Below are 22,895 nucleotides of genomic sequence, written 5' to 3'. Positions count from 1 at the left end.
CTGCTTTGAAATGGGAATATGGGAACAAGATAGTAAAGCCTTCTCAGGAGAACACAGGTGAGAGTGGTGCCAGGGAGACGGCCAAGGCTGGCCAGGCCTGAGAACGAAATAGTAACAGCAATGTGTGAATGTGCCCTGCATAGAGTACCCCTCCCTCAAGAATCCTTTTGATGTATACCTTAAATGCTTGCTTTGACCATGTACTTGCCAGTCTTTCAATTTAACTCCATAGTCTAACAACATGTTACAATAAACTAGAAACTTTTATCAAAAAGGTCTCGTTATTGAAACATCAGACTTCACACCTACATCCTCCTTGCACAATGGAACTCAATATGGCAAAAGCACTAGTTATAAATGAAATAAATAGTGCCTTATGGTTGACCTGCTCAGTTTGTTTCAATACTGGAGGATTTTTTTAAAGGGCAGGTTACCTCTCCTGTCCCTTGTGAAAAACCCAGCCTTTTCCATTCTCTTTCCTAAAAGTGTTCAACTTCAATATACCAACTTAAAGTCAACCATATGCTTCGTCAAGAGAACTGAATAAAAATACCAAGAATTTCACAGTCATTTCTGTTAGCCATCAGAAATTATTTGTACAAACGTGCAACTTAGTGCCTCCCTAAAATTTCTACCACAGCAGTGAATCATCAATCATCATCATCAGAAGGATTTATACACCACCCTTCACTCAAGAGTCTCAGACCAGCTTACAATCTCCTTCCTCGGGTGCTTTTTGCATAACGAGCAGTTAATTTTTTTTTATTGTCCGATTACTCCCTACACATCTCAACCACACATGTCAATTGCCTCTAGAGACAAGCACTCTGTGATTCAACCCTAGGAATGGGCACAAACAGGGGAAAGCGTTTGTCCCAGTTTGTGGGGTCTCATGAACCATGAAACTTCCCATTTACTGAATGCCCCCCATGGGGTAGGAATCCAAACTTGCAGTGAGTCTTCAGTTGACTCTCCTCTATCTGCCTTCCAAGTTTGGAGAAGACTGGAGAGCAAAGTTACAGCCCCCCAAAGCAAGTGCCCCCTAGAAAGCGCTCCATGTGAAAAGGAGAACATCTTGGGTGTTTTCCACCATCTACCCAGGGAGGCAGTAAATAAAAAAATTCTTCTTCCTCTTTCTGTGGTGGGAACACCCATCTCCTCAGTTCAGGGAACTCTGAGAAGCAGTCCCATAAAACATCCTTACTCTAACAAAGAAAGTAAACATTAAACTTGAACCATGTAGAACAACAGGAATAACTCTCAAGTGGCAGAATAAACAGATTAAAGTCAAGCAAAGCAGAAGAGAGATGGAAAATGGAAGACAGCAAGCAATGTGAATGGGAGGGCAAGATGTCCTCCTTTCCTCAGAGTAGAATGACCCCTCTTGGTAAGTGCCAAGGGTTGTTCTCCCTCAGAAGTGGAGGACATCTTGGGTGCTCCCAGAACAGTTGTCTACATCTTGGGTGGGGCATTGCTGTCTTCTGGAACCACACATTGCTGTTTTCTGTTCTGCCACACGCTGCATCTGGAGAGTTATAAACATTCAATCTGTAATTGGACAAAGGTGGACAACAAAGACCAAGTCACAGCCTTGCACACTGCTTACACTGAGGCATGTCTACTGAATGCTGCGTTAGTGGCTGCGCTTCTGACTGATGTGCTGTTATGCCTGAAGGTACCTCTAGTTTCAGAGACTGATACGCCTCAGTGATGCATTGTTTGATTGTGTAGCTGATAGCTGACAGACATCTTCAACACCAGGTTGGGAGAAGTGATGTTAATAAACATGGAATCAATCTTTTGAAGATGTTCTCTTCTTGCCAAATAGGTCCTGAGAGCCCTACAGACAATCAGGTTGTGTCACAATTTTTCCTTGGAATGTTTTGGATCTGGACAGAAAGAAGATAGATTTCTTGTGATCTATGGAATCTAGAAGTGAACTGAGGTATAGAAGTAGGATTAGTATGGAGCACCACCTTGTCCTTGTGAAAAACACAAAGATTCCTCTTAACCAAGAGGGCCCCAAGCTCTGAAATGCTTCTTGTTGAGGTAACCATGGCTAAAAAGATGGTCTTCCATTTCAGCCATTTTAACGCACTGTCTTGAATTGGCTCAAAAAGCAGCTTCGTCAAAGCTGTCAGCACTGTGTGAAGATGCCAGGTAGGAAATCAGTGTATCTGAGGAGGACACCTGAGAGTGGCCCCCTCACAAATCTTCAAATGTGGGGACGGCTAGAAAGGCCAGTCATATCAATTAGGCTGAGGACTGAAAAGAGGGCTGGCCCCTATTTCTGTAAAGTAGCTGGTTTGAGCCTGGATTTTAGGCCGTTTTGTAAGAATTCCAGAATTGACTGTATGACAGCTTCAGAAGATTAAATGCTTTCCTTCTGCACCACCTGTGCAAGGCTTTCAACAAAGTGTTGTAGATCCTGGTGGTAGAGTCTTTTCTGGAGGTTAACAAGATGTCCAGGACTTCCGCTGAGTACCCCAGGTTCAGGAAAAATGACTGATTAACTGCCAAATGGTCAGCTGCAACTATTCTGGATGAGGGTGCCAAATGGGTCCCTGAGTCAGCATGTCTGGAATCTGTTAAATTGTGGAGAACCAGGGATGGCAGGGCCACCATGGAACCACTAGCTATAGTTGTTCTTTTAGTTGCCTAACTCTTCTTAGAAGCTTTAGAATGACAGGTATAGGAGGAAAGGTGTATAAGAACACCTTGCGGCCACTGATTTGTCAAGGCATCCACTACCATCACCCGTGGCTTAAAAAACCTGGTGTAATACCTGGGAAGTTGAGGTGACTGGCAAAGAGATCCAGTATTGGAAGTCTGAAGTGCTTGACTATTTGCTGAAATTGGCTCTTCTTCAGAGACCATTCTCCCCATTGAGCTGTTTCCCGACTGAGCCAGTCTGCATCTTTGATGTGTTCTCCTTGGCTTGACAGAAGGTGATGCTTGACCCTAATGAACAGTGTCTTTGTCTTCTTGCCTAGGGCACCTGACTTGAACTCACCTTGGTTGTTCAAATAGGTCTTGGCTGCTACATTGTCTGCAAGGACTAGGATGTGTCGCCTTGTCACCTGAATGTTGTAGGGAAGTAGAGCCAGCCAGATGGCTCTCAGTTTTAGCACAATGATAGGTAGCTGTGCTTTGGCAGAGGACCACCATCCCTGATTATATTGTTTAGGGTGGTTCCCCATCCGGAGAGACTGGCATCCATGAACAGCTGAAATCTCCTGCTCCACATAGTAAACCTTACTTTAGTGAGGGTTGGTGGCTTTGGACCACCATTTCAGGCTTTTCCTTGACTGAAAATATCAACAATCCAAATTGTGCAAAAATTAACTGACAATTTTAAACTGTTAAAAGTCACTTTCTATATATTATTATAAACACTGAGGTTCAATAACATCAACACATATGCTTAAGTACAGTTTACAATGTAGTGCTAAAGTCCATAAGCGAAGTTGAATTCAAAGTTCATTCAGAAAATTCAAAGTCCATAATTGAAAGACTTCATGAAGCTTCCAAGCATCATTGTCATCTCACCACTCAAGTGGGCTGGTTAAAGTGCTTGTGCCAGTCTCGTAATAAAGAATGTTGCAATACATGTAGAGTTCAAGGCTGATTTCAGCTTCATAAATTTCCAAGAAGTCACTCATAATCTCAATATGGATCTTGGATAACCTCTGATGGAAACACCAGCCTGTAATTTCTCTATAATCTCTTTATCAAAGAGGCATCTCACCCATACAACATATTCCAAAGAACCACTCTCGCCAGTACAATTCACGGACCACTCTCATCAGCACAAAGTTGCAATTTTGACTTTGTTCTGTGGAACTCCTGGGTTTGCTATTTACTTGACTGAAAGCAGAACTTTGATCGAGATATTCCTTTTCTGCATGATTTTGGTATCGGTAGGAACGAAGCAGAGATTGGAGAGGTCTTGAGCGCAAGTGACCCCACTGAACTGCATCTATGTTTGAGATGAGAATTCCCATCAGCTTCGCTAAGGTCAGAAGGGAAACAAGAGGTACTTCTGGTGATTTGATCTGCCAGCTGTTTGATGTTTTGAATCTTACCCTCTGTAAGAAAAAGGAAGTTATGTGTTGTGTTTATGATCATTCAAAGATGTTTTAAGTGTTGAGAGGAGATCACGGAGCTCTTGGGTAGGTTAATGAGAAACCCATGTAGTCTGGAGGCAATGGATGGTTTTCTCGATGTCTGACATCAACTTCTCTTTGGAAACAGATCATATCCGAAGGTTGTCCAAGTACAGGTGTGTCACACAGCAGGGGAAGGGCTTTCTATTGGCTTGGACTTTTTATGCTTTCCTCCCAGGTTCCACCCCTCTGGGTCAGTTCTCTCTCCAAAACGGCTTTCACCCTATCAGAGGGACAGAAGGGATCCTGGGAGATGTAGGCCCTATAGCTACTCCAACACAGGCTTCTTTGGAGCCTGTAGGCATCACTAGGCCTAGGTTCATGACAGGGTGTATGTGGATGCTTTGCTATCTCAAGTGGGCTATGATGTTGACCAGTATTTTCATGAATATGCTTCACAACTGTAGTGAGGCTGAATGAGAGTGCTCTGAACTGGAAGTGCCCTACATAAAAATGCAAAAATCTCCAATGAAATGGTAGAACTGGTATGCGCAGGTAGGCTTTGGTACTCTCTGGATTGCAGGGCCTCTGTGATTAATGAGTGTCTTCATATGGAAGTGAAAAGGAGAATTAATTTGTTTAGAAATTACCCATGTTTCTTGGATACGGTGAAGAATATGGAATAGATACCCTGTCCCCTTTGATCTGCTGGAACTGGTTCTGTTGCTTGAATCTCTAAGATGATTGATAGTCTTGTGTATAATTTCTCTTTTGGCTGCGTTTTCCATAACGGGGATGCTAGGAAGCATTCTGGTGGGGTCTTTTGAACTCTATGGCATAGCCTTGTGACATGATTTCTAATGTTCAAGAATCTGCTTGAGAAGTAGCCTCCCGCCCACTGGTATGCTGTTCCAAGTCATGCCTTATTGGGCTGGGAGTCACTGTCTGTTTGTCTGCCCTGTCGGATGATTGTCTGGAGAACTTTGGGTTGGGGAAATTCTTTCTGAAGGACTGCCTGGGCTGGTTCCAGGAAGAATGTCTGTTGGGGCATGCCAAGGTGCTGCATGTACAAAAGGGCTGTGAAGAAAAACCTTTTGTTGGACCTCCTGTGTGTTTTGGGCATAGCCTTTTTGTCTCTAGTCTCCACCAATATTTTCTCCAAGGTGTTACTGAACAATTTTTTCCCTTGGAATGGGTAAGATACTACGACGCTCTTTGGTTATGGTAAAATGATCTGAAATTCTACATTAAATGTAAATTAAATGCTAAGCAAAATTTTATGCTCAAATGTTTTTTCAATAATCAAAATAAATACCTTGTGCAAGAGCTAAGAAACATGATATAGACATTTCCAATTTAATTACTTCGGTCCCCAAGTGCTTGTCTGTCTTCTGGTTTATATCTGGACCATTTATCCCCACGCCCCAGGAAGATATAGTCAACTTGTCCCTTTTTTTCTGGGACCTTTCCAGCGGGGGTGAAGGAGGTAGTGATACAACCCTGTGGTCCTATCCAACTACCACCCAGTATCAAACTTACTGTTCCTGGGTAAGGTAGCTGAGAGGGTGGCAGCTGAGCTTTCTTGGATGAAGCATCTATCCATGGCTCATTCCAGTCTGGTTTCCACCCTCATCATGGGATGGTGACAGTGCTAATCACCCTCACAGATGACCTCGAGAGACACCTGGATCAAGTTGGCACTTCTGCTGCTTTTTGATAGTACAGCAGTGTTCGACATGGTCAACTATGATCTGCTGACCCACCTTGCTGACACAGAAGTTAAGGAGTCTGCTTTACAATGACTTTCCTCCTTTCTCTGTGGTTGGGGACAGAGAGTGGCACGCTTGGTGAGTTGGTCTCGCAGTGGTATCAACTGGAATGTGGAGTGCTTCAGAGGGTTATCCTCTCACCAATGTTATTTAACATCTACATGCACCCCCTGGCCCAGTTAGCACAGAGGTATGGGCTGGGTTGTCACCAGTATGCTGATGACACTCAGCTCTGTTGATGGACAGCCGCCCAGACTCCACTTCGGAAAATCCTGACTGGATGCTGGAGGCCGTGGCTGGGTGGCTCGGAGTCAGCTGAAACTTAATCAATTGAAGATGAAGGTCCTGTGTGTAGGCCAGGGTGGGGCAGGTTTGGGGATCAGAATCCCAACCCTTGGTGGGGTGCCAGTGCCAAGGGTTAGAAGCCTTGGGGTGATTTTCAATGCCTTGCTTTCTATGGAGGCCAAGATAACCATGATTGCCAGGTCTGCCTTTTATCACCTTCAGTGGTTCAGGCAACTGATCCCCTACCTCTCCACCCAGGATCTTGCCACAGTGATCCATGCAATGGTCACTTCCACGTTAGATTACTGTAATATGCTCTATGCAGGCTTGCCCTTGAACCTGACCTGGAAAAATGTGGTGGTGCAGGCACATATCCAGCAGGTGTTCTGCCAATTGCACTGGCTACCAGTTGAGTACCTGAACCACTTCAAGATGATGGTTTTACCTTCAAAGCCCTTAATGGCTCAGGATCAGCATATCTAATGGACTGTGCCTTCCTATATACTCCCTGGAGAGCTCTATGCTCTGTTGAGCAACGTCTTCCAGTTATACCTGGCCCAAAAAGATGTCCACTTAGTCTCAACTAGGGCCAGGGCTTTTTCTGTCCTGGCCTCAACCTGGTGGCAATGATTACAAAGCTATAATGCTCTATAAGACATGAAGTTACAAACCCAGGTAATAACTATTTAAAAGAACCATTAAACTACCGGGCTATAATTATAATATAATTATTTAATTATAATTATCAGCTATGGATTTATGCTTGAAATTTGCCATCTTTTATCAAGTTAACTGTTTATAAATTCTTTAATTTATTATGTAACTGGTTTTCATTGTTCTATCTGGTGGCCCGCCCTGAGCAGGCCACAAAGCAGAACAATTAAAAACGAGTTACATAATGCCTAGAACATTCTATTTACTGGTACTAACCATTTAGTTGTTTTTTATCTTTATCATTTGATCTGTCATGTTCCCAAACTTACAATTAATTTTTTCGTTGATTTCTTATTAAAATAAGTAGTGAAACAAAACAAAAATTAAGGTTTTGTGTACTGTACAGCTTATTTCTAAAGAACCAACAAGTTAAAGCAGATTTCAGAAACCAAGATTGTAGTCATAAGCCTAGGCGAGCAAGATCCCAGAGACAAAGTGGCTTCACATTACTTAGTATGGCATGTAAAACAAAATCAAGCAACATTAGAAAGCATCACAAGCTGAGGGTGCTTGGGAATTGTCACTTTGCTTAGAGGCTATTTTAAAATAACCCAAACCCCTCAGTTGGGTATATCCAGAACTATGTGCCAGGTGATCAGATTTCCTAAGCTTCTGGATGGAGAAAAAAGACACAGTCTGCCTTGGAAAATGCTACGGGACAACAAAATGTAGAATACAGGCTTTTAATGTTTTATATGCATTGGATACTCAACATAGCATTTATCTTGGCACTTCTGGCAAAACGGCTTCCATGCTAAAGCCGCGCTCTCTCTCTCTCCCCTAAGACTTCTATTAAATATATCACATATCCATCCTCCCCCCATTAGTTAAAAGGACTGGATGGTTAATGATATAAGAATGGTTACAGTGATGCCACAGTTAAGTTATACAATCGAAGGTTTTCATGCATATTACAAATTTTATATGGTCTATGAATTTAAGAAGCACTTCCATTTTCCCAAGCAGAATTTATAAATAGACAGTTCTACTCTGAACAGACACCAAAATTTACAGATTTTATGTTTTTATTGTGACATTGTATTACACAGGTTTGGGGAATGAGTGGAATAGAAATTCCACCAAATAAATAAAATTTAGTGATATTATGTACATTCTGGTGTATTGGGGGAGAGAAATCCTCTCTCCCTCAACACAGTGCTTGAATAATCTGATGAAATGATTGGCAACAGGTTCCAGGCAAATGAGTAATTTCTTTGAATTTTGCCTAATTCACTGACATAAATTGAGCCAAGTTGAGCTTATATCATAACAAGATGAGCTAAGTTGAATTTATATCACATTACCTCAATCAGCTTGTTAGCATGTTCACGGAAAACTTGTGCATACTCCTTTACTTCTTTCTCATTCCCATTCTTGGCAGCTTCAATCAAAACTAAAAGTGGTACATTTGTTTCCAGAAAGGAATCTGAAACATGGTCCATAACAGCTTTGCGGAGCTAAGAATAGATAACAATTTTAGTCTCATTGAAATAAACTGCCACTTTCAACCACTGCATTAATGATGATTAGCCTTTTACTTTGTCAACATTCCATCTCCACCAGGCTGAATCTTACTTTCTTCACTCTCCCATACAACTGGTACTGCTGGATAGTAACAATTTCAGATAATTCCTTCAAAACACCATTTAATGGAAATAGATTATAAATCCAGTTTTCAAAAAATGTTTTTGGGACATGTTTTTGTACTGCCATGGGACAAGAGGTAACTGTTACTTTAGCTAATGGCCTTTTATGGCCTCTTTTCCCCAAACAGGGGTCATTCTGCAAGCAGTGGTTTGGTAAAGTTTCTGATGGGGGCGGGGGAAGCTCCTCAAATTCCTATTACCAGGTAAGCTCAAATAGGTCACTGATTCTCCCAGGCCTCTGTGACATCCCCTTCCTCCCAGCCTTGCTTGACAAAGTTCTAGCCTATTCCAAGCTTTTTGCTTTCAGCCATGACTGGCAGAACTAGAGAGACTACTGAAATGGAACAAGAGAAAATAAAACTTTATGTAGCTTAATGGTGTGCATTAGCATTTTATACATAATTAATACTATACCTGTCTACGCAGATCTCTTGTCTTTTTTGTCATTTTGTCTATGGCGGAATTTAAAGCATCGCTTCTTTCCTTGCGTCCAGCCTAAAAAATTAGATAAAAGAAAGCTTGTGTCAAATACTTTTTATGCTACTTTTCCACTCAGTTTCCAAAAGCTGACCAAAAATTTACTAACAATATTGGTATACTGTACTTTACGGTTGCCATGTCTAACTCAGGAAATATCTGGGGTTTCTGGTGGTGGAGCCAAGAGCAAGGCTGTGACAAGCACAACTGAACTCTTAAAGGAATTCTGGCTATCACATGCTCCTTTTAAATGCCTTCCCTCCATTGGAAATAATGGAGGATGGGGGCACCTTCTTTTGGGGCTCATAGAATTGGGCCCCCAGTCCAATCTTTTTTTTAAACTTTTTTTGGGGGGGGCTATGCTGAAAATCTGGTATCTCTATCTCTGAAGTGGGAAAGGCCTCCAAACCAGGGAATCTCCTGCCGCCAACTGAAGATTGGCAACTCTACTGTACTTTTGGGGCTCATAGAATTGGGCCCCCAGTCCAATCTTTTTTTTAAACTTTTTTTTGGGGGGGCTATGCTGAAAATCTGGTATCTCTATCTCTGAAGTGGGAAAGGCCTCCAAACCAGGGGATCTCCTGCCGCCAACTGAAGATTGGCAACTCTACTGTACTTGCTGAAATGCCTTTGAACTCTGTACACTTCAGCTTCTGCACCTCCACATGCGCAACAGGCCAATGTTGAAGTCAGCAGGGAATGTAGCATACACAGGGGCTATATACCAATAAGTAAGGGCCAGATTGTAATCAGGTCAGCTGTGCAGCTCAACTGTACACTGTGCTGCCACAAGTGAGGTATGGGACTCCGCACCCAAGTCACCTAACTTGACCATATAAATTCTTAAGGCTGCAGTATTTCCACATCTCTTTTAAAAAAAGGTGGGCCCAACAATAATTGGCTTCAACATAAGCTAAATTGAAACGGCCTCAGGCATGGTCTTAGACAGCACTCTTTTCAGACAGTATGTATCAACAAAGCATCAAGAGACCTGGGCTACTTTACTTTACAAGTTCAACTAGTGAGAGAAGAGAGCACAGGAACAAAGCTCAAAATTACTTTTTACACTCATGTAACAAAAAGCATAACCAAACCCAATCTTTAAGCAGCTACGTAAGTGATATGAGAGAAGAAGCCCAACAGGATGGTGAGTGCTGTACGGTATTTTGCGCTGATTTTTACATGCATGTCAGCCTTCCTGTTGAGTAGCAGTTCTGTGCCTGGGAAGTGCATTCTAGGAACAAGTATTTCAAAGTTTAAGGTGGCCCACCTGGGAAAGCAAAAAGTACCTAGACTAAACAATAAAGCACTGTGCAGGGTCATTCCACATTCATGACATTCTAGTGCTATTCACAAATGAGGTTCTCAGACTTGGGCAATAACAGAATATCTTGGAAGGAAGCCATCTTTTCCCTTTTTTTGGGTGGTGAGGATGCTCTGACAGGGAGGAAATGGACTCAGAGTGGGAGAGTCAATCAGATGCATGAGGAGGTCCTGTTGCACTGATGTGCCTGGGGGAGCACGCATGAAAGTAATCTGTGGTTATAGGACAGAGTCAATATCATAATGCTGGAAAATCTAGTCAAGAGATCCTCAGAGTGCTAGCTAGGAAGTGTAAGTAGATGGCCAAGAAAACACTATATATTCTGGAAGCACAGCCTCAGTGTATGGAGAGACAGAAAAAATTAAATCTGTTGGGCACTGGAATATACCGTGGGGCACAAGATGATGTATGAACAAAACTGGCTCCATTTACAGGGTAACAGAATAGGCACATGAAGTCTTTAAACAATTTTTTAAACTGAATTCGGGGGGAGGGGGGGAGAGTCAACAGGAATGAAGAATTTGCTGGTCTGGGATGATTAATTTATTCAGGCTTTAGGTCCTCCCAGGAGAGATCAAAATGAACACAATCTAATGACAGCCTGTTGAATGTCAGGGTGTCATAGGAAAATGAACACAAAAAGACATTTAAATAATAATAATAAGAAGAAGTTTTATTTATATCCTGCCCTCCCCGCTGAAGCAGGCTCAGGGCGGCTAACAGGACATGGTATATACCATGATCAGTTATACAATTCATAAAAGATAGTTAAAATACAGTTTAAAAATTACATAAAAATTAAAGATGAACATATGGAAGTGTTTGTATGCTACTACCAACAGCCTCAAAGCCAAGATGGGCATGTTAAGAGTGCCAGACACTAAAAAAAAAAATGCAAGAGGTATATAATAACCTGAAGGTATACATCTCTCCCCACCCACTGTGAAATACATAGAAGAATGCAGCACAAAGAGGTGGTGTACTCTATATATAAATGATTTAACGTATTTAGAAAGTGTAATGTAAAGTTATGCATAGTATCATTATAGAAATGCCACGACTACATTTCTAGTTCCCCTCCCAAAGCAAATCACAAAGGGACCAAAACAGTTGACAGGAAACATGGAATGCAAGTTACATTAGCCATGAATCAGTCAAAATTAACCAAACCCAACATCAATACTTCCCATGATATAAGGCTCACGACAGACAAATCTGTCATCAAATCAACCAAAATGCTCTCTGGACCAAGACTGCCATATATTTCTTTCTAAAGGCCAACAACAACAACAAACTAATAACGGGAATCTCCTACTTCTCTTCTGGATCAACAGCTAATTAAAATAGGAAGCAGAACCTAAGAATGAATAGACCAGTTGCTTACAACTGTGCTGGTCCAGAAATAAAATACAAAAAGCCACTCAGTCCATATAATACCTTTACAAGTAGGTGATTCCCATCCTACTTGTAGGGAGGCAGGAACAAATTTTTTCACTGCCTGCTCCTGCTGGGAGTCACCCTCAATCTCAGTTCGGTAACTCCAACAGCAGTAAACTCTAAGAACTACAATGTAACAATAAGAATAATAAAACAAGCAATCCCAGATAGAACTAACTGCAGGAAACACAGAGGATAATTAGGGTTATATCTATATGTATTAACTATATGACTTACAGTTTCTGAGACACAGGAGGAAAGTAATGGTGACCTGGGAGGGCCAAGATGCCCTCCTGTCCTCAGAGGAGAAGGACCCTTCACGGTAAGTGTCTAGTGGTAGTTCTCACTCTGAGGTAAAGGACATCTTAAAGCAGTCCTAGGCACTGGGAAGGTGTTCGCCACCTCCATTCCTCAGAATGTGAAGCAGGATTCTCTGAACAAAAAAACCACCTCAGCCAACTCTTAGATATTGATTTTGTAATGTCTAATGAGTGCAGATATGGAAGACTACGTAGCTGCCTTGCACACCTCATCAACTAAGGCCTGTCTTGCAAAAACTGCATACAATGCAGCACTACACACAGAATGAACTGTAATATCAACTGGATCAGATAGCTTTGTCTTCTGTAGGGTTCTGTTATGCAATGCCTTATGGATCTGCTAATGGCCATACTCTTTTTACCTTTGTGTGGTACAGAAATATAAATAAAAAGTGTGTCTGTTCAGCAAGTGTTTGGTTCTCTTAATATAGCCATTTGTCAAGCTCCTTGCCAGTATAGGGTTAAAACTAAAGATTTTACTGCTAGTAGAAATGTTTCTTCTCTGGAATGTCTTCTCTTCTCCTCTTATCTATCCTTTGCTTTCCCAGCCTTGAGTAACCCTTTGCACCTGCTGTTTAGATATATGGAACTGCCTTAACTGTAACAATGTGTATCTTCTTCACAGCCTTGGGAATGAATGTTGAATATCAATATTGTTCTCAAAGTAAACCACAGTAAAATTATTGTGGGAAAGTTGAGGGGGGGGGGGGCCTTCTAACATTCTTGCATTGCTTGCTGTAATCATTTAATATCGCATTCATGCATATTCATGCCAGTTCTAACTCGGACCTAGTCCGGGCTGGTTTATCTGCCCGAAGCCTTGAATAAATTGAACCTTTTGAAATAAATGGACTGTTTATTGAGTGAAGGGGGGGGGGAAGCCTGACACCATTCAGCGTTCTTCTAACATCAAGAGAATTCCATACCCGTACCTTTGTATGAGAAGGATGTGGATAGAATGATGGTAAGAATATTTCCTGTGATCTATGCAATGTGGAATTAACCTTTGATTTGAAGGTTAGGTTTGTGTGTAGAACCACCTTTTCTTTCTGAAAAATAAAGAGCACAGACTTTACTGAACAAGTATCCAATTCTGATACTCTCCAGTCCAGAATGATGGCAACTGGGAAAAACATTTTTCATTCTCAGATAGATCAGAGGAACTTCAGCAATAGTTTCGAAGGAGACACTGGTTAGAGTGGGCATGATGGTGTTAAGCCTCCAGGTTGGAAACTATGAGTTTGTGGTGGTTGAGACAGAGAGGTCCCTTGGAGGGAGCAAAGAAAAGTAAGAATATTTTGAGATGCTCATTCCCTACACCTGAGGTAAGACTGATGCCGATGCCAACACTATCAGCTGTTTTCTCAATGTAGCTGTATTTAAATTGGATGATAAGATGTCCTGTGGACATAAGATGAACATCACCTTCAGTCTCATAGGGTCAAGACACTTCTGCAGCATCAACAAACAAAGACCTTCAGATGGTATTGTAAATCCTGTTAGAAGACTGCTTTTGCAAAATCAGGATGATATTGTTCACCAGCAGCTAATATCCTAAGAGAAGAAGCTTCATTCTTTCCACTTCCATGCGGTCAAACGGTGTCATCTTGGCCGAGGATGACAAATCAGCCTCTGGTGTAACGTCTTCTGAACCTGGAAGAGTTAGTGGATCTTCTACTGACATCTCCTGAAAGGACACAAACCAAGGATGTTTTGACAAGTAAGGAGCCACTACTAGAATTTCTGCCTTGAGATCCCAAATCCAACTGAACAACTTAGGAAGGAGGTTGATTCAGGGGAAATCAAACAGGGGGTTCCCTCTGCCTGAGGACCATAAGAACATCCAAGGGCCTCTGCCTTACAATGGAATAATCTGAAATACAAATGGTCCAGTTGGTATTTGCTGGAAAGGGAAGCTGATGATGGTTCTCTGAAGTGGTTGATGATTTGTTGGAAAATCTTGTTGAGGGACTGCTCCCCCTGCCAGATGACCCGACAACTCAACCAGACAATCTAAATGTTGATTGTCCCTATCACAGGTTCCATCTTGATGGATGCAAGGTGAATCTCAGACCACAGGAACAGACTGTGTGCTTCCCTGTGTTGAGTAGAAAATTTGGAACCCCCCGCTTGTTGATGTAGACTTTGGTGGACATATTGTCTGTCTGGATGAGAATGTGACAGCCCACAATCTGGATGGCGAACTACAGACAGCCCAATCTGATCACCCTCAGCTCCAGGACAATGGTTGGAAGTCTTTTCTGACCACTGATCTTGAACTGGTTAATCTCAGACCATGGCTTCCCAGCCACAGAAGCTAGCAACTGTGAATATTCTGAAGGCATTGAGGAATCCAAAAATGTTTTCCAGGAAGGCTGTTTGATGTCTTGGTCCACCAACAGAGGCTGTATTGCACAGACATTGGGACACAAAGTGATCAACCTGATTTCTGCAAAATAAGAGCCTAACTGGGTCAAAGAAACATGTAGAGTTGTCTGGAATGGAATCTCCCCCATTGTATGGTGTTGATGGTGAATATCAGAAGGCACTGCAGTTTGGCCAGATGCACTAGAGAAGAGAGCTTGCTCATGGTGACTTGTGAAGCCAGGTCCTTGATCTTTCATGCTATGTTTTATCTAAATTTTATTTTATTTCTTTGAAATGACAAAAATTGTGTTACTGCAGAGACTATAATTACCTCAGGTGTTCTAGACAACAAGATGGTGTTAGATAACTCTTCTATATATTTACCAGGAAAAACAGATAAACCTGATTTCTCACAAGCTAACATTGCTATTCACTACCACTTCTGCGAACATCCGAGGCACCAACGTCAGGCCAGAGGGAAGTGCTCTGGATTGAAGTATCTCTTCAATGCAGAAAAGAAGGAACTTCCTGTGTCCCTTGAAAAAACTGGAACCTGAAGATAAGGCTCTGTCAAGTTGGTTGAAGTTAAAGGTTCCTGATGTTGAAGGAGCTTTGTAATTGATCAAGGAGTCTCCATTCTTGAAGTGTTTTGGCCTGACAAATTGTTTAAGAATTTTAAAATCTAGGGTGGCTCTCCAATCTCTGGACCAGGGGTGTAAAACATGCTGCCCGGGGGCCATATCAGGCCCCAGAGGGCTCCTATCAGGCCCCCAAGCAACTAGCTGTCATCTGCTTCCTTCTTCCTCTCTCTTGCTCCCTTCCGTGGAACATTTTGTTTTGCAAGGCTTGCTCAATTGCACAGCAGAGTTACTGAGTGAAGCCTCTCTTCCTTCTATTGACTGAGGCTCCTCCCATTCCTGGTTCCCTGGGAAGGAAGGAAAGAGTCAGAGCTTCCTTTGCCCATTTCCCTGAATTCCATGGGAGAAATACCAAGAAAGCACTTTTCTGCTACCTAATCTTAAATGGTCCAGCCTGACATGGCCTGGGCCAACAAGGTCTCATTTATGTCAGATTCGGCCCTCATTACAAATTAGTTTGACACCTCTGCTCTGGACATTTTTGGTACAATGAAAAAAATGGAATAAATCCTAGAGGATTGTTCCACATCTGACACCATCTCTATGGCATTGATGTCCAGTAGGTGCTGCCTGGCTGCCAAGGTTCAGGTTCTTTTCTAGGGGCCCTGTGAGATGGAGACCTGATGAAATGTGGTGGAGAAAACATTTAAAATTTCTAGTCTGTAACCATGTGCAGCTATTTCTTTTACCCGGGTGCCTGGTTGAGAACTTTTGCACTGCTGTTGAAATGGAAGCAGATGGTCTTTGACTAAACAACCCATAATATAGTCAATAGCCTAGCAATCTTGGAATCTTTGTCGGAGCAATGTTGCTTACTACCTGTAGACCTGTTGAACGAGTTGGGGAAAATGACCCTTCCGAAATGGCTGCTTGTTGGGTCCCCAGGAAAAGTGTCTGTTGTCTTGACAAAATCTAGAAAAGTGTGTTGTGTGCAGAAAAGGAAGGAAAGGAAAATGACTTCATATCAGGCCAACATATCGACTTAGGTAGCGCCTTAGGATCTTACCTATCGGCTCCCAAAAATGTCTTCCTCCAAGGACAGGATATACTGAAACAAAATTGTTTTGAGTGGTAGTCAGCAAACCAGACCCTCAACCACAGTGAGCATCTAATGGCTGCCACGAAGGAAAATACCATAGTGTCCAGAACAGAATTTGTAAGAGAGACACAGCTTCCAAAACTGTTAGCTCCCTCCAATAAAATGCTGGTTTATCATCCAGTAGAAGAGTAATGATTTTATGCTCCCAAAACTACAGTGACATGTGCAACCATGGATGACATGGCAAATGCCCTTTATAGCCATGGAAAAAGCTTCATGACCTCTTCTGAGAGCGAATTTAGCTTATTCTGTCCAGATTGTCCTTGACGGTACTATGAACGTCCTCTGAAAGTAACCCATAGGTTTGTATTGCTATAAGTGTAACAACAAAAGAAAATTGGAGGAATTGGATAATGAAAGATGAAAATCCATAAAGCCTTTTTTTTTTTTAAAGAAACCCCGGGTATCCTTTGTTTGTCAAGGACTTTTTCACTCTGCTCACAACTGTCTCTAAAAAAACTCTGGAAAGAGGGCTCTCTTGGAAAAACTCTGTTTTCCTTTTTTTAAAAAAACCTCTCCAAATGAGAGTATGATTCCTGCAGCACAGCACTGGCTTTTGGCGCCTTTAAGAGTTTTGCTACCTAATGGCTGACTCATTGGGGAGTCCACAGTAAGCCACTACATGATTTTGTTGGCTCCACAATGCCAATTGATGTATGGAGCCTCTCACTCCCCGGCTGAAAGAGAAATGTAGTTGTCTTCTGTGCCGTTAAGTCAGCTTCAAAAGGCTTCGAAGTGGCAAGCCCCATTGATTTCTAGTGTCGCTTTGCTTTTTTACTCTCAATGAAGCAAAAAGAAAATGGCCACTGGAGGGCAGGAGAGAACAGCCCTCACCTGCAGGCCCTAGGAAAGATTAGAATAAAGAGGGAAAACACAGCACAGAACACAAAGAAAATGGCTGAAAATGAAAAGAACACTCACTCAGTTAGAAGACAGAATATGTATAGGCAAAGCCTAGCTGCTCTTGCTACTGAGGCAGGAAAAGAACTAAGGTTGAGAGTGAGAGAGTGACTCCAACCAGGAATAGGAAGAGAAGAAATTTGTTCCTGCCTCCCTATGTAGGATGGGAATCACTCACAAGATGTCCTCTGCCTCAGAGAGAAGTTTAAACTTCTCCACAAGCTGAATGACTTGATCCATAGAATATGGCCACTGCTTCACTGTCACAGATTTATTTTTAAAACTACATTTTCAGTTTAAGACCTTGGAGAGAATGACCATTGACATTTACTATGAGAGGTCACTCACCTTTGAAGAAAGGAGGACATAGAATCATAGAAAAATTCGCTGTGTTAAGATTTCAAAGCCTTTGATGCCTTCATGGTGGTCTCCTTTCTCTGAGTTCCAAGGTGTTGATTTTTTTCTTGGTTCCAGTTTTGTTATTCTTGTGCCTCTAATGTACTCTTGTCGACATTCAAGATTTGTCTTGTCCTCCACTTTTCTGTATTATGCATTTATTTTTTGCCTTATCCATTTCTTTGGCTATCAATAATATTTCTAGGCAGACAACCTTCAACTTAACTGTTCCTTGCTTGATTTCATTGATTTTAAATTTTCTGATGCTCTCTGTTTCCTCCCGGATGGCTACTTTACCAGCTGATAACTGAACTTATGCTCTCCTGATCCATGCTATTCACTCTTTTTCAGTTTATTCTGATATATTCCTGACGTTTTCTTCTATCCTTTAGAATCAGAATAGTGGTGTCCATTCTTTCCCACAATTCACTTATTTACTAATCTTGCTAATTTAGTCTATAAAGTAACTCTCCTTTTGATGGAAAAGTTCTTATTCAGTCATCATTTCTTGCACTGACTGTTGCTGCATAATCTCATTATGAATACAGCACAGGTATAAGATTTTTTTTGGGGGGGGGGTCCACTGGGGAAGCTGACTACATCCCCTCTTCTCACAGAATTTGTGTAGATATGTAAGGTTCAGCCTGGTGATACTGGGTGAAACAAACTGCACCCTTAGAGAAGATGGCAGCCTCCAAGCAAAAATAGCACAAATTAAACAATAACTGTCTCTAGAGTACCAAACAGATTATACTACAGAGTCAACTAGAATACCAAGTCCAGTTCTGGATCACCTCATCACAACATTTTATATCAAAATGAGAAAAAGAAAATGGCACCTGACATGAGAAAAATAGAAAATGGCTTCTGATATGATAAATGCCTGGAGTACCTTCACTATGAAGAATTACTGTATTTGGGGGCTTTCTTTTTAGAGACAAAAAGGATAAATAAAAGGAAATATGTGGGTGGGTAGGTGTGAACCATAAAATGATGAAGGAAAGTTTTCTGCATCACTAGTAGAACCTGAGTTGTAATAGCCCTCTAAATTGTAATGCATAATTATCCTACAGGACTCAGTCATAGATTACTGCGATAGCAGAGATTGCTTTTAAAGATTAGATAAATTATCAAGAGAAGACATCTGGTGGTAACAAACTGAACCTTCATATGAAAAGAGTCTTCCCTCTTTCCATTTACCAAGTGCTGGGGGTGGCTATCACTAGTTTACCCTGTTTGTGAGATTTCCTAAAGCATCTGTCTGTCCATTGTGAGACAGTGTTAGGTTAACAAGAACTGTACTTCAGTCTGACCCAGAATGGCTTGCTCTTTAGAAGAGGTCATGACTGAATTAAATACAGAAGGCTTCATCCACTTCAGAGAAAGAAATAATCTGCTGTAACTCAGTTCTGACCTCCTATAACGTGGCTTAAGAAAAACATTCACACAGCTACTTTATAAATTTTCTGGAAAACCCTATAAGCGTAAACAACATTAGCACATCTATTTTTTAAGAACAAGTCATTTTGAAAAACATTTTACATTTCTCCAAATTACCTAGAGCACAGTATCTCAGGCAGGACTTGGCATTCTACATTTAAGCAGTATTTAGAAGCAGTTTCTATTGAAGTGAGTGGATCATGACCCCAAGTAAATATTTTAAAAATTAATTCATGGAAGTTGCCAGAAAAAGGTATCAAACTTCATATTAGCGATCAACAACTTGTAAATATTTCATCTGATGGTGCTTTCCCCTTTCAATGTTAACTAAAGAATACAGTCTAAGATGAACTGATTCTTTCCAAAGAAGCATGGAGCTTCCCAGAGCTTTGAGAACTGTACTTTGAAAGTAGTTTGTAGGTGCTCTTTGTGAGAAAAAAATGTAATGGTAACAGCTGAAGCAGCAGCAACAAAAACAATATAACACTGTAACCAAGAGCTTTTTGTTAACCCCCCCCCCTACTACCACCACTAGTAGTACAAGAGAATTTAAGAGGCCCAGAAATAGGATGGTGCGTGACCTTATCCCAGACTGTTAAATCCAGAAGCTGTGCTGCAAACACAGCAAGCCTGAATATGATGGTACATCAACACATGAACTGATGCAGTGGCAAAAGATGAAGCACTGTGCCAGATACACAAGAGCATGAAAAGAGCAGAGAATGGGAGAAAATGATCCCACCTAAGCTGGGCCAGTATTCTATCACCACCACACTGTTTAATTTTAATAACAAGTTGCAGACTGTAATGCAAGCTGCAAAGAGATAGCTAGGATATGTTTACTTAGTGCATTTACTCTTATTTTCTAACACTGTAATATGTGTACAATGACCCAATTTCTGATAAAGGATCACTAAAGGATCACTAAAATAATTCAGTCTTTTGTTTCTGCCCTCCTCTCAACGGCTGTTTGTGAAAGAGGTAGAGACTGAGTGCCAGAACTGTGCTCTTCTCTAGGCAATGGGGATGCCTGGGCTTTTCAGCAGATTCATGCCCTAGTTGATTCTGTAGATCTCTTAGCCACCTACCATAAAGACATTTATGAATTTAACCAGGTAATGGTAGAAACCTGACACAATGGAATGACAGATATGTACAGATCAAGTTAGGCACTGTGACAGATGGTGAATGAGACTTTGCACCAAGCACAGAGAAAAGCACTAGTACAATTCATGAGAACACCACTAGCAAACAAATATCTAACTCCTGCGTTTCCAGATGCCCAACTGAAATCCTGCCTCAAACATTAATCTTCAAAGCAGTTTTTTAAAAAATTAAGCATTAATACCTCCATCACAGTTTGGTACCTGGGATTCACATAATAGATAAATACATTATCTCAGTCATTTACTTATGGAGGCACCTTGGCATCTGAAACTTGTTTTAAAATGGAGGAATGGAGCACCACAAAAAGCAACTCTTTCCAGAAGCTCTACTCCTAATACAATTGCATATGGAGACTCGTGTAAGGCCAGAGGATGCCAGTTCTTGCCTAAGGATGGTTGGGTTTTGCACAAAATTAAGACAGATTTCCTGAGATCTGTGAAAAACTTAAAAGATGAGATCTGTCCTAGATATCACCTCCTTTTGTTGATGGATATGACAAGGCTCCATCCTATGACAGTTGCCAAGTTAAGGGAAACTGAGAAACTTCATGCAAAAGCTTGAAGACAGCTGTGTTACTGCCTGATAAGCAATGTGGTCTCCATGAATAAAAACTATGATCATGACGAAGGATGGAGAATACCCTTTTGCCAGTTCCATGGAACATGTGGAAGCATCTGGTTTCCTTTTTACTTATGTCCAAGCTGAGTCTATTATCTGCATGCCTGCATCATCAGTAGCCAACTGCTCCCCCACCAGTCCAGGCTGAAGCTCTGTTTTGGAATCAAAAGAGCACCTCCAGAGTCATCTTTTTCTGCTCTGGAAGAACTGTGGCCTGTGGTTCACCCCAGAGCTTTGCTGCTTCCCAGAGCTTTGCTGTGACTGGCTGCACAGTTTGCAGAGCCTTCCTGTACCATGGTTTGGGAATACAATCTCAACACCCCCTCTGATGAACATGCAGCATCAGACACCTTGCCTGTAAAGCTGTATCCTGGCAGTGCTGCTGCAACTGAGGTTAACAACAGGTTGGTGCCAGAGCAGCAGAATAAAAGGTAAGGAAGAGCACTGCTTCTCTCCCCATCCAGATTCTTAGGAGGAAAAAAGAAAAGGGACTAGAAGAAAAGCAAAGGGGGAAATACACCGGGGGTGGGGGGTGGGTGGGTTGGAATTGACTGCAACCAGACAGCTTGACTGAGCAACCTCAATAGAAGTTTCAATCCTGTCCTCACACTGTAGTGAGGCAGGATGAGAACTCGAGGTGCAGGACACTCCCTAGTGGTAGAGATGGAAATTGCAATGTACTTCCTGCCTCCAGGAATGACGGAATAGGAAATGTTCAACTGTCAGGATGCCTTCCCCTCAAGTGAGGATGGTCCTACTGTCTTTATGCTTCTTGGCTCAAAAACTAATGTTTACTGGAGACAAAAATTCACATCTGTGCTTTGCCCTGCATGGATCTCATTACGCATGTCTAGGTTTGGAGACATGTATAGTACAATAGAATCATAAGAGTTGGAAGGAGCCATACAGGCCATCTAGTGTAACCGCCTGCTTAATGCAGAATCAGCCTAGAATATCCCTGACAAATGTTTGTCCAGCCACTGCTTAAAGATTGACAGTGAGGGGGAGCTCACAACTTCCCTAGCTAGCTTGAGTCCACTGTTGAACAACTCTTACTGTAAAAAGGTTTTCCTAATATCCAGTTGGTATCTTTCTGCCCGCCCTTCATAGAAACGCATTATTGTGAGTCCTCTCCTCTGCTGCCAACAGGAACAGCCCCCTGCCCTCCTCTAAGTGGCAGTCCTTCCGATACTCACAGAGAGCAATCATGTCCCCCCTCAACCTCCTCTTCTCCAGACATTTCCAAGTCCCTCACAGCCTTTCCTCACAGCCCTTGATCATCCTCATTGCTCTCCTCTCCATTCTCCATGAAGAAGCAGTGTTCAAGTCAATGACCGCATTCCAGACGAAGCAGAACTGAGCTCCTTAAGTTCTAACCTTTCCTTCATTCTTGCTGTTTGCCTTTGGGGGGCACTCCTCATTATTTTGCAAAGGAAAAGCAAAGGGGCACAAGGTTAATTACTATGCCTTATAAACTGAAACAGTGCTTCTGACTAAGCATATGATCTTGCCTAGTTTAGACAGAACCCTCTAGCTCAGTTGACCATTTTTTCAAATTCATTAGGTTAATTTTCTGTCCAGACAATGTGTGCACGCACTCACATAAACACTTATACCTCTAGGACTCAGGCTGCCAGAAAAAAAGGTATATTCTTTGAGTCTCATAATCTAATTCGTTCTAATTCTTTCAAAACTTTGGAGGCCTACCACATGTTCCACACCCATTTAAGGTTTGAATGACAGGGCCTTTTCTCAGTAGTGATGCTAAAATTATGCAACTTCATCCCCAGGAAAATTCCCTATGCCCCAACACTACAGCGATCTCTAGATGCCAAACAAAGACTGTTTTATTTCAAAGGTGTTTTGCATTAGGCACAGTTTTTGGTGGACAAGTTTTTGATTCACTTGCATCAAAAGTTCACATTCTGCAACAAAGGTCACCATAGGGAAATAGCAGATCTTACCAACCTTTCCCTGTTTGTTATTTGCTGGATATTATTCTGGATGGCAGTACTGGCATTACAAAGTGAAAACCCACAGATCTGCAGAGATACTAGGGGAGACTAGACTCCTCCTGACATCCTGAATGCTGGAACCCACTCCAGCATCCAGACAGCAAAAAACAAATAACCCCCATTTTATATTCTTTGGCTACTCCAATTTTGTCACGTATTCTGCAAAGATTACCAGCT

The 22,895-nt window shown here is 41.8% G+C and overlaps 1 protein-coding gene across 2 annotated transcripts in view; it reads right to left on the bottom strand.

Annotated features, from left to right (window-relative positions):
• CTNNA1 (catenin alpha 1) overlaps positions 1-22,895 on the bottom strand; it is a 124,925-nt gene that overhangs the window by 48,721 nt on the left and 53,309 nt on the right. For both annotated transcript variants that reach the window (XM_060232955.1, XM_060232948.1), the window contains 2 exons: positions 8,935-9,015; positions 8,179-8,331 (listed from right to left, as the gene is read on the bottom strand). In XM_060232955.1, the coding sequence (XP_060088938.1) occupies positions 8,179-8,331; positions 8,935-9,015 (234 nt within the window). The remainder of the gene's footprint in view (positions 1-8,178; positions 8,332-8,934; positions 9,016-22,895) is intronic.

The sequence above is a fragment of the Heteronotia binoei genome, chromosome 1 (genome assembly GCF_032191835.1).
Source record: "Heteronotia binoei isolate CCM8104 ecotype False Entrance Well chromosome 1, APGP_CSIRO_Hbin_v1, whole genome shotgun sequence".
NCBI classification, from domain to species: domain Eukaryota; kingdom Metazoa; phylum Chordata; class Lepidosauria; order Squamata; family Gekkonidae; genus Heteronotia; species Heteronotia binoei.
The sequence above is the reverse complement of the archived record's forward strand: the minus strand, read 5'-3'. Positions and strand labels throughout refer to the sequence as shown.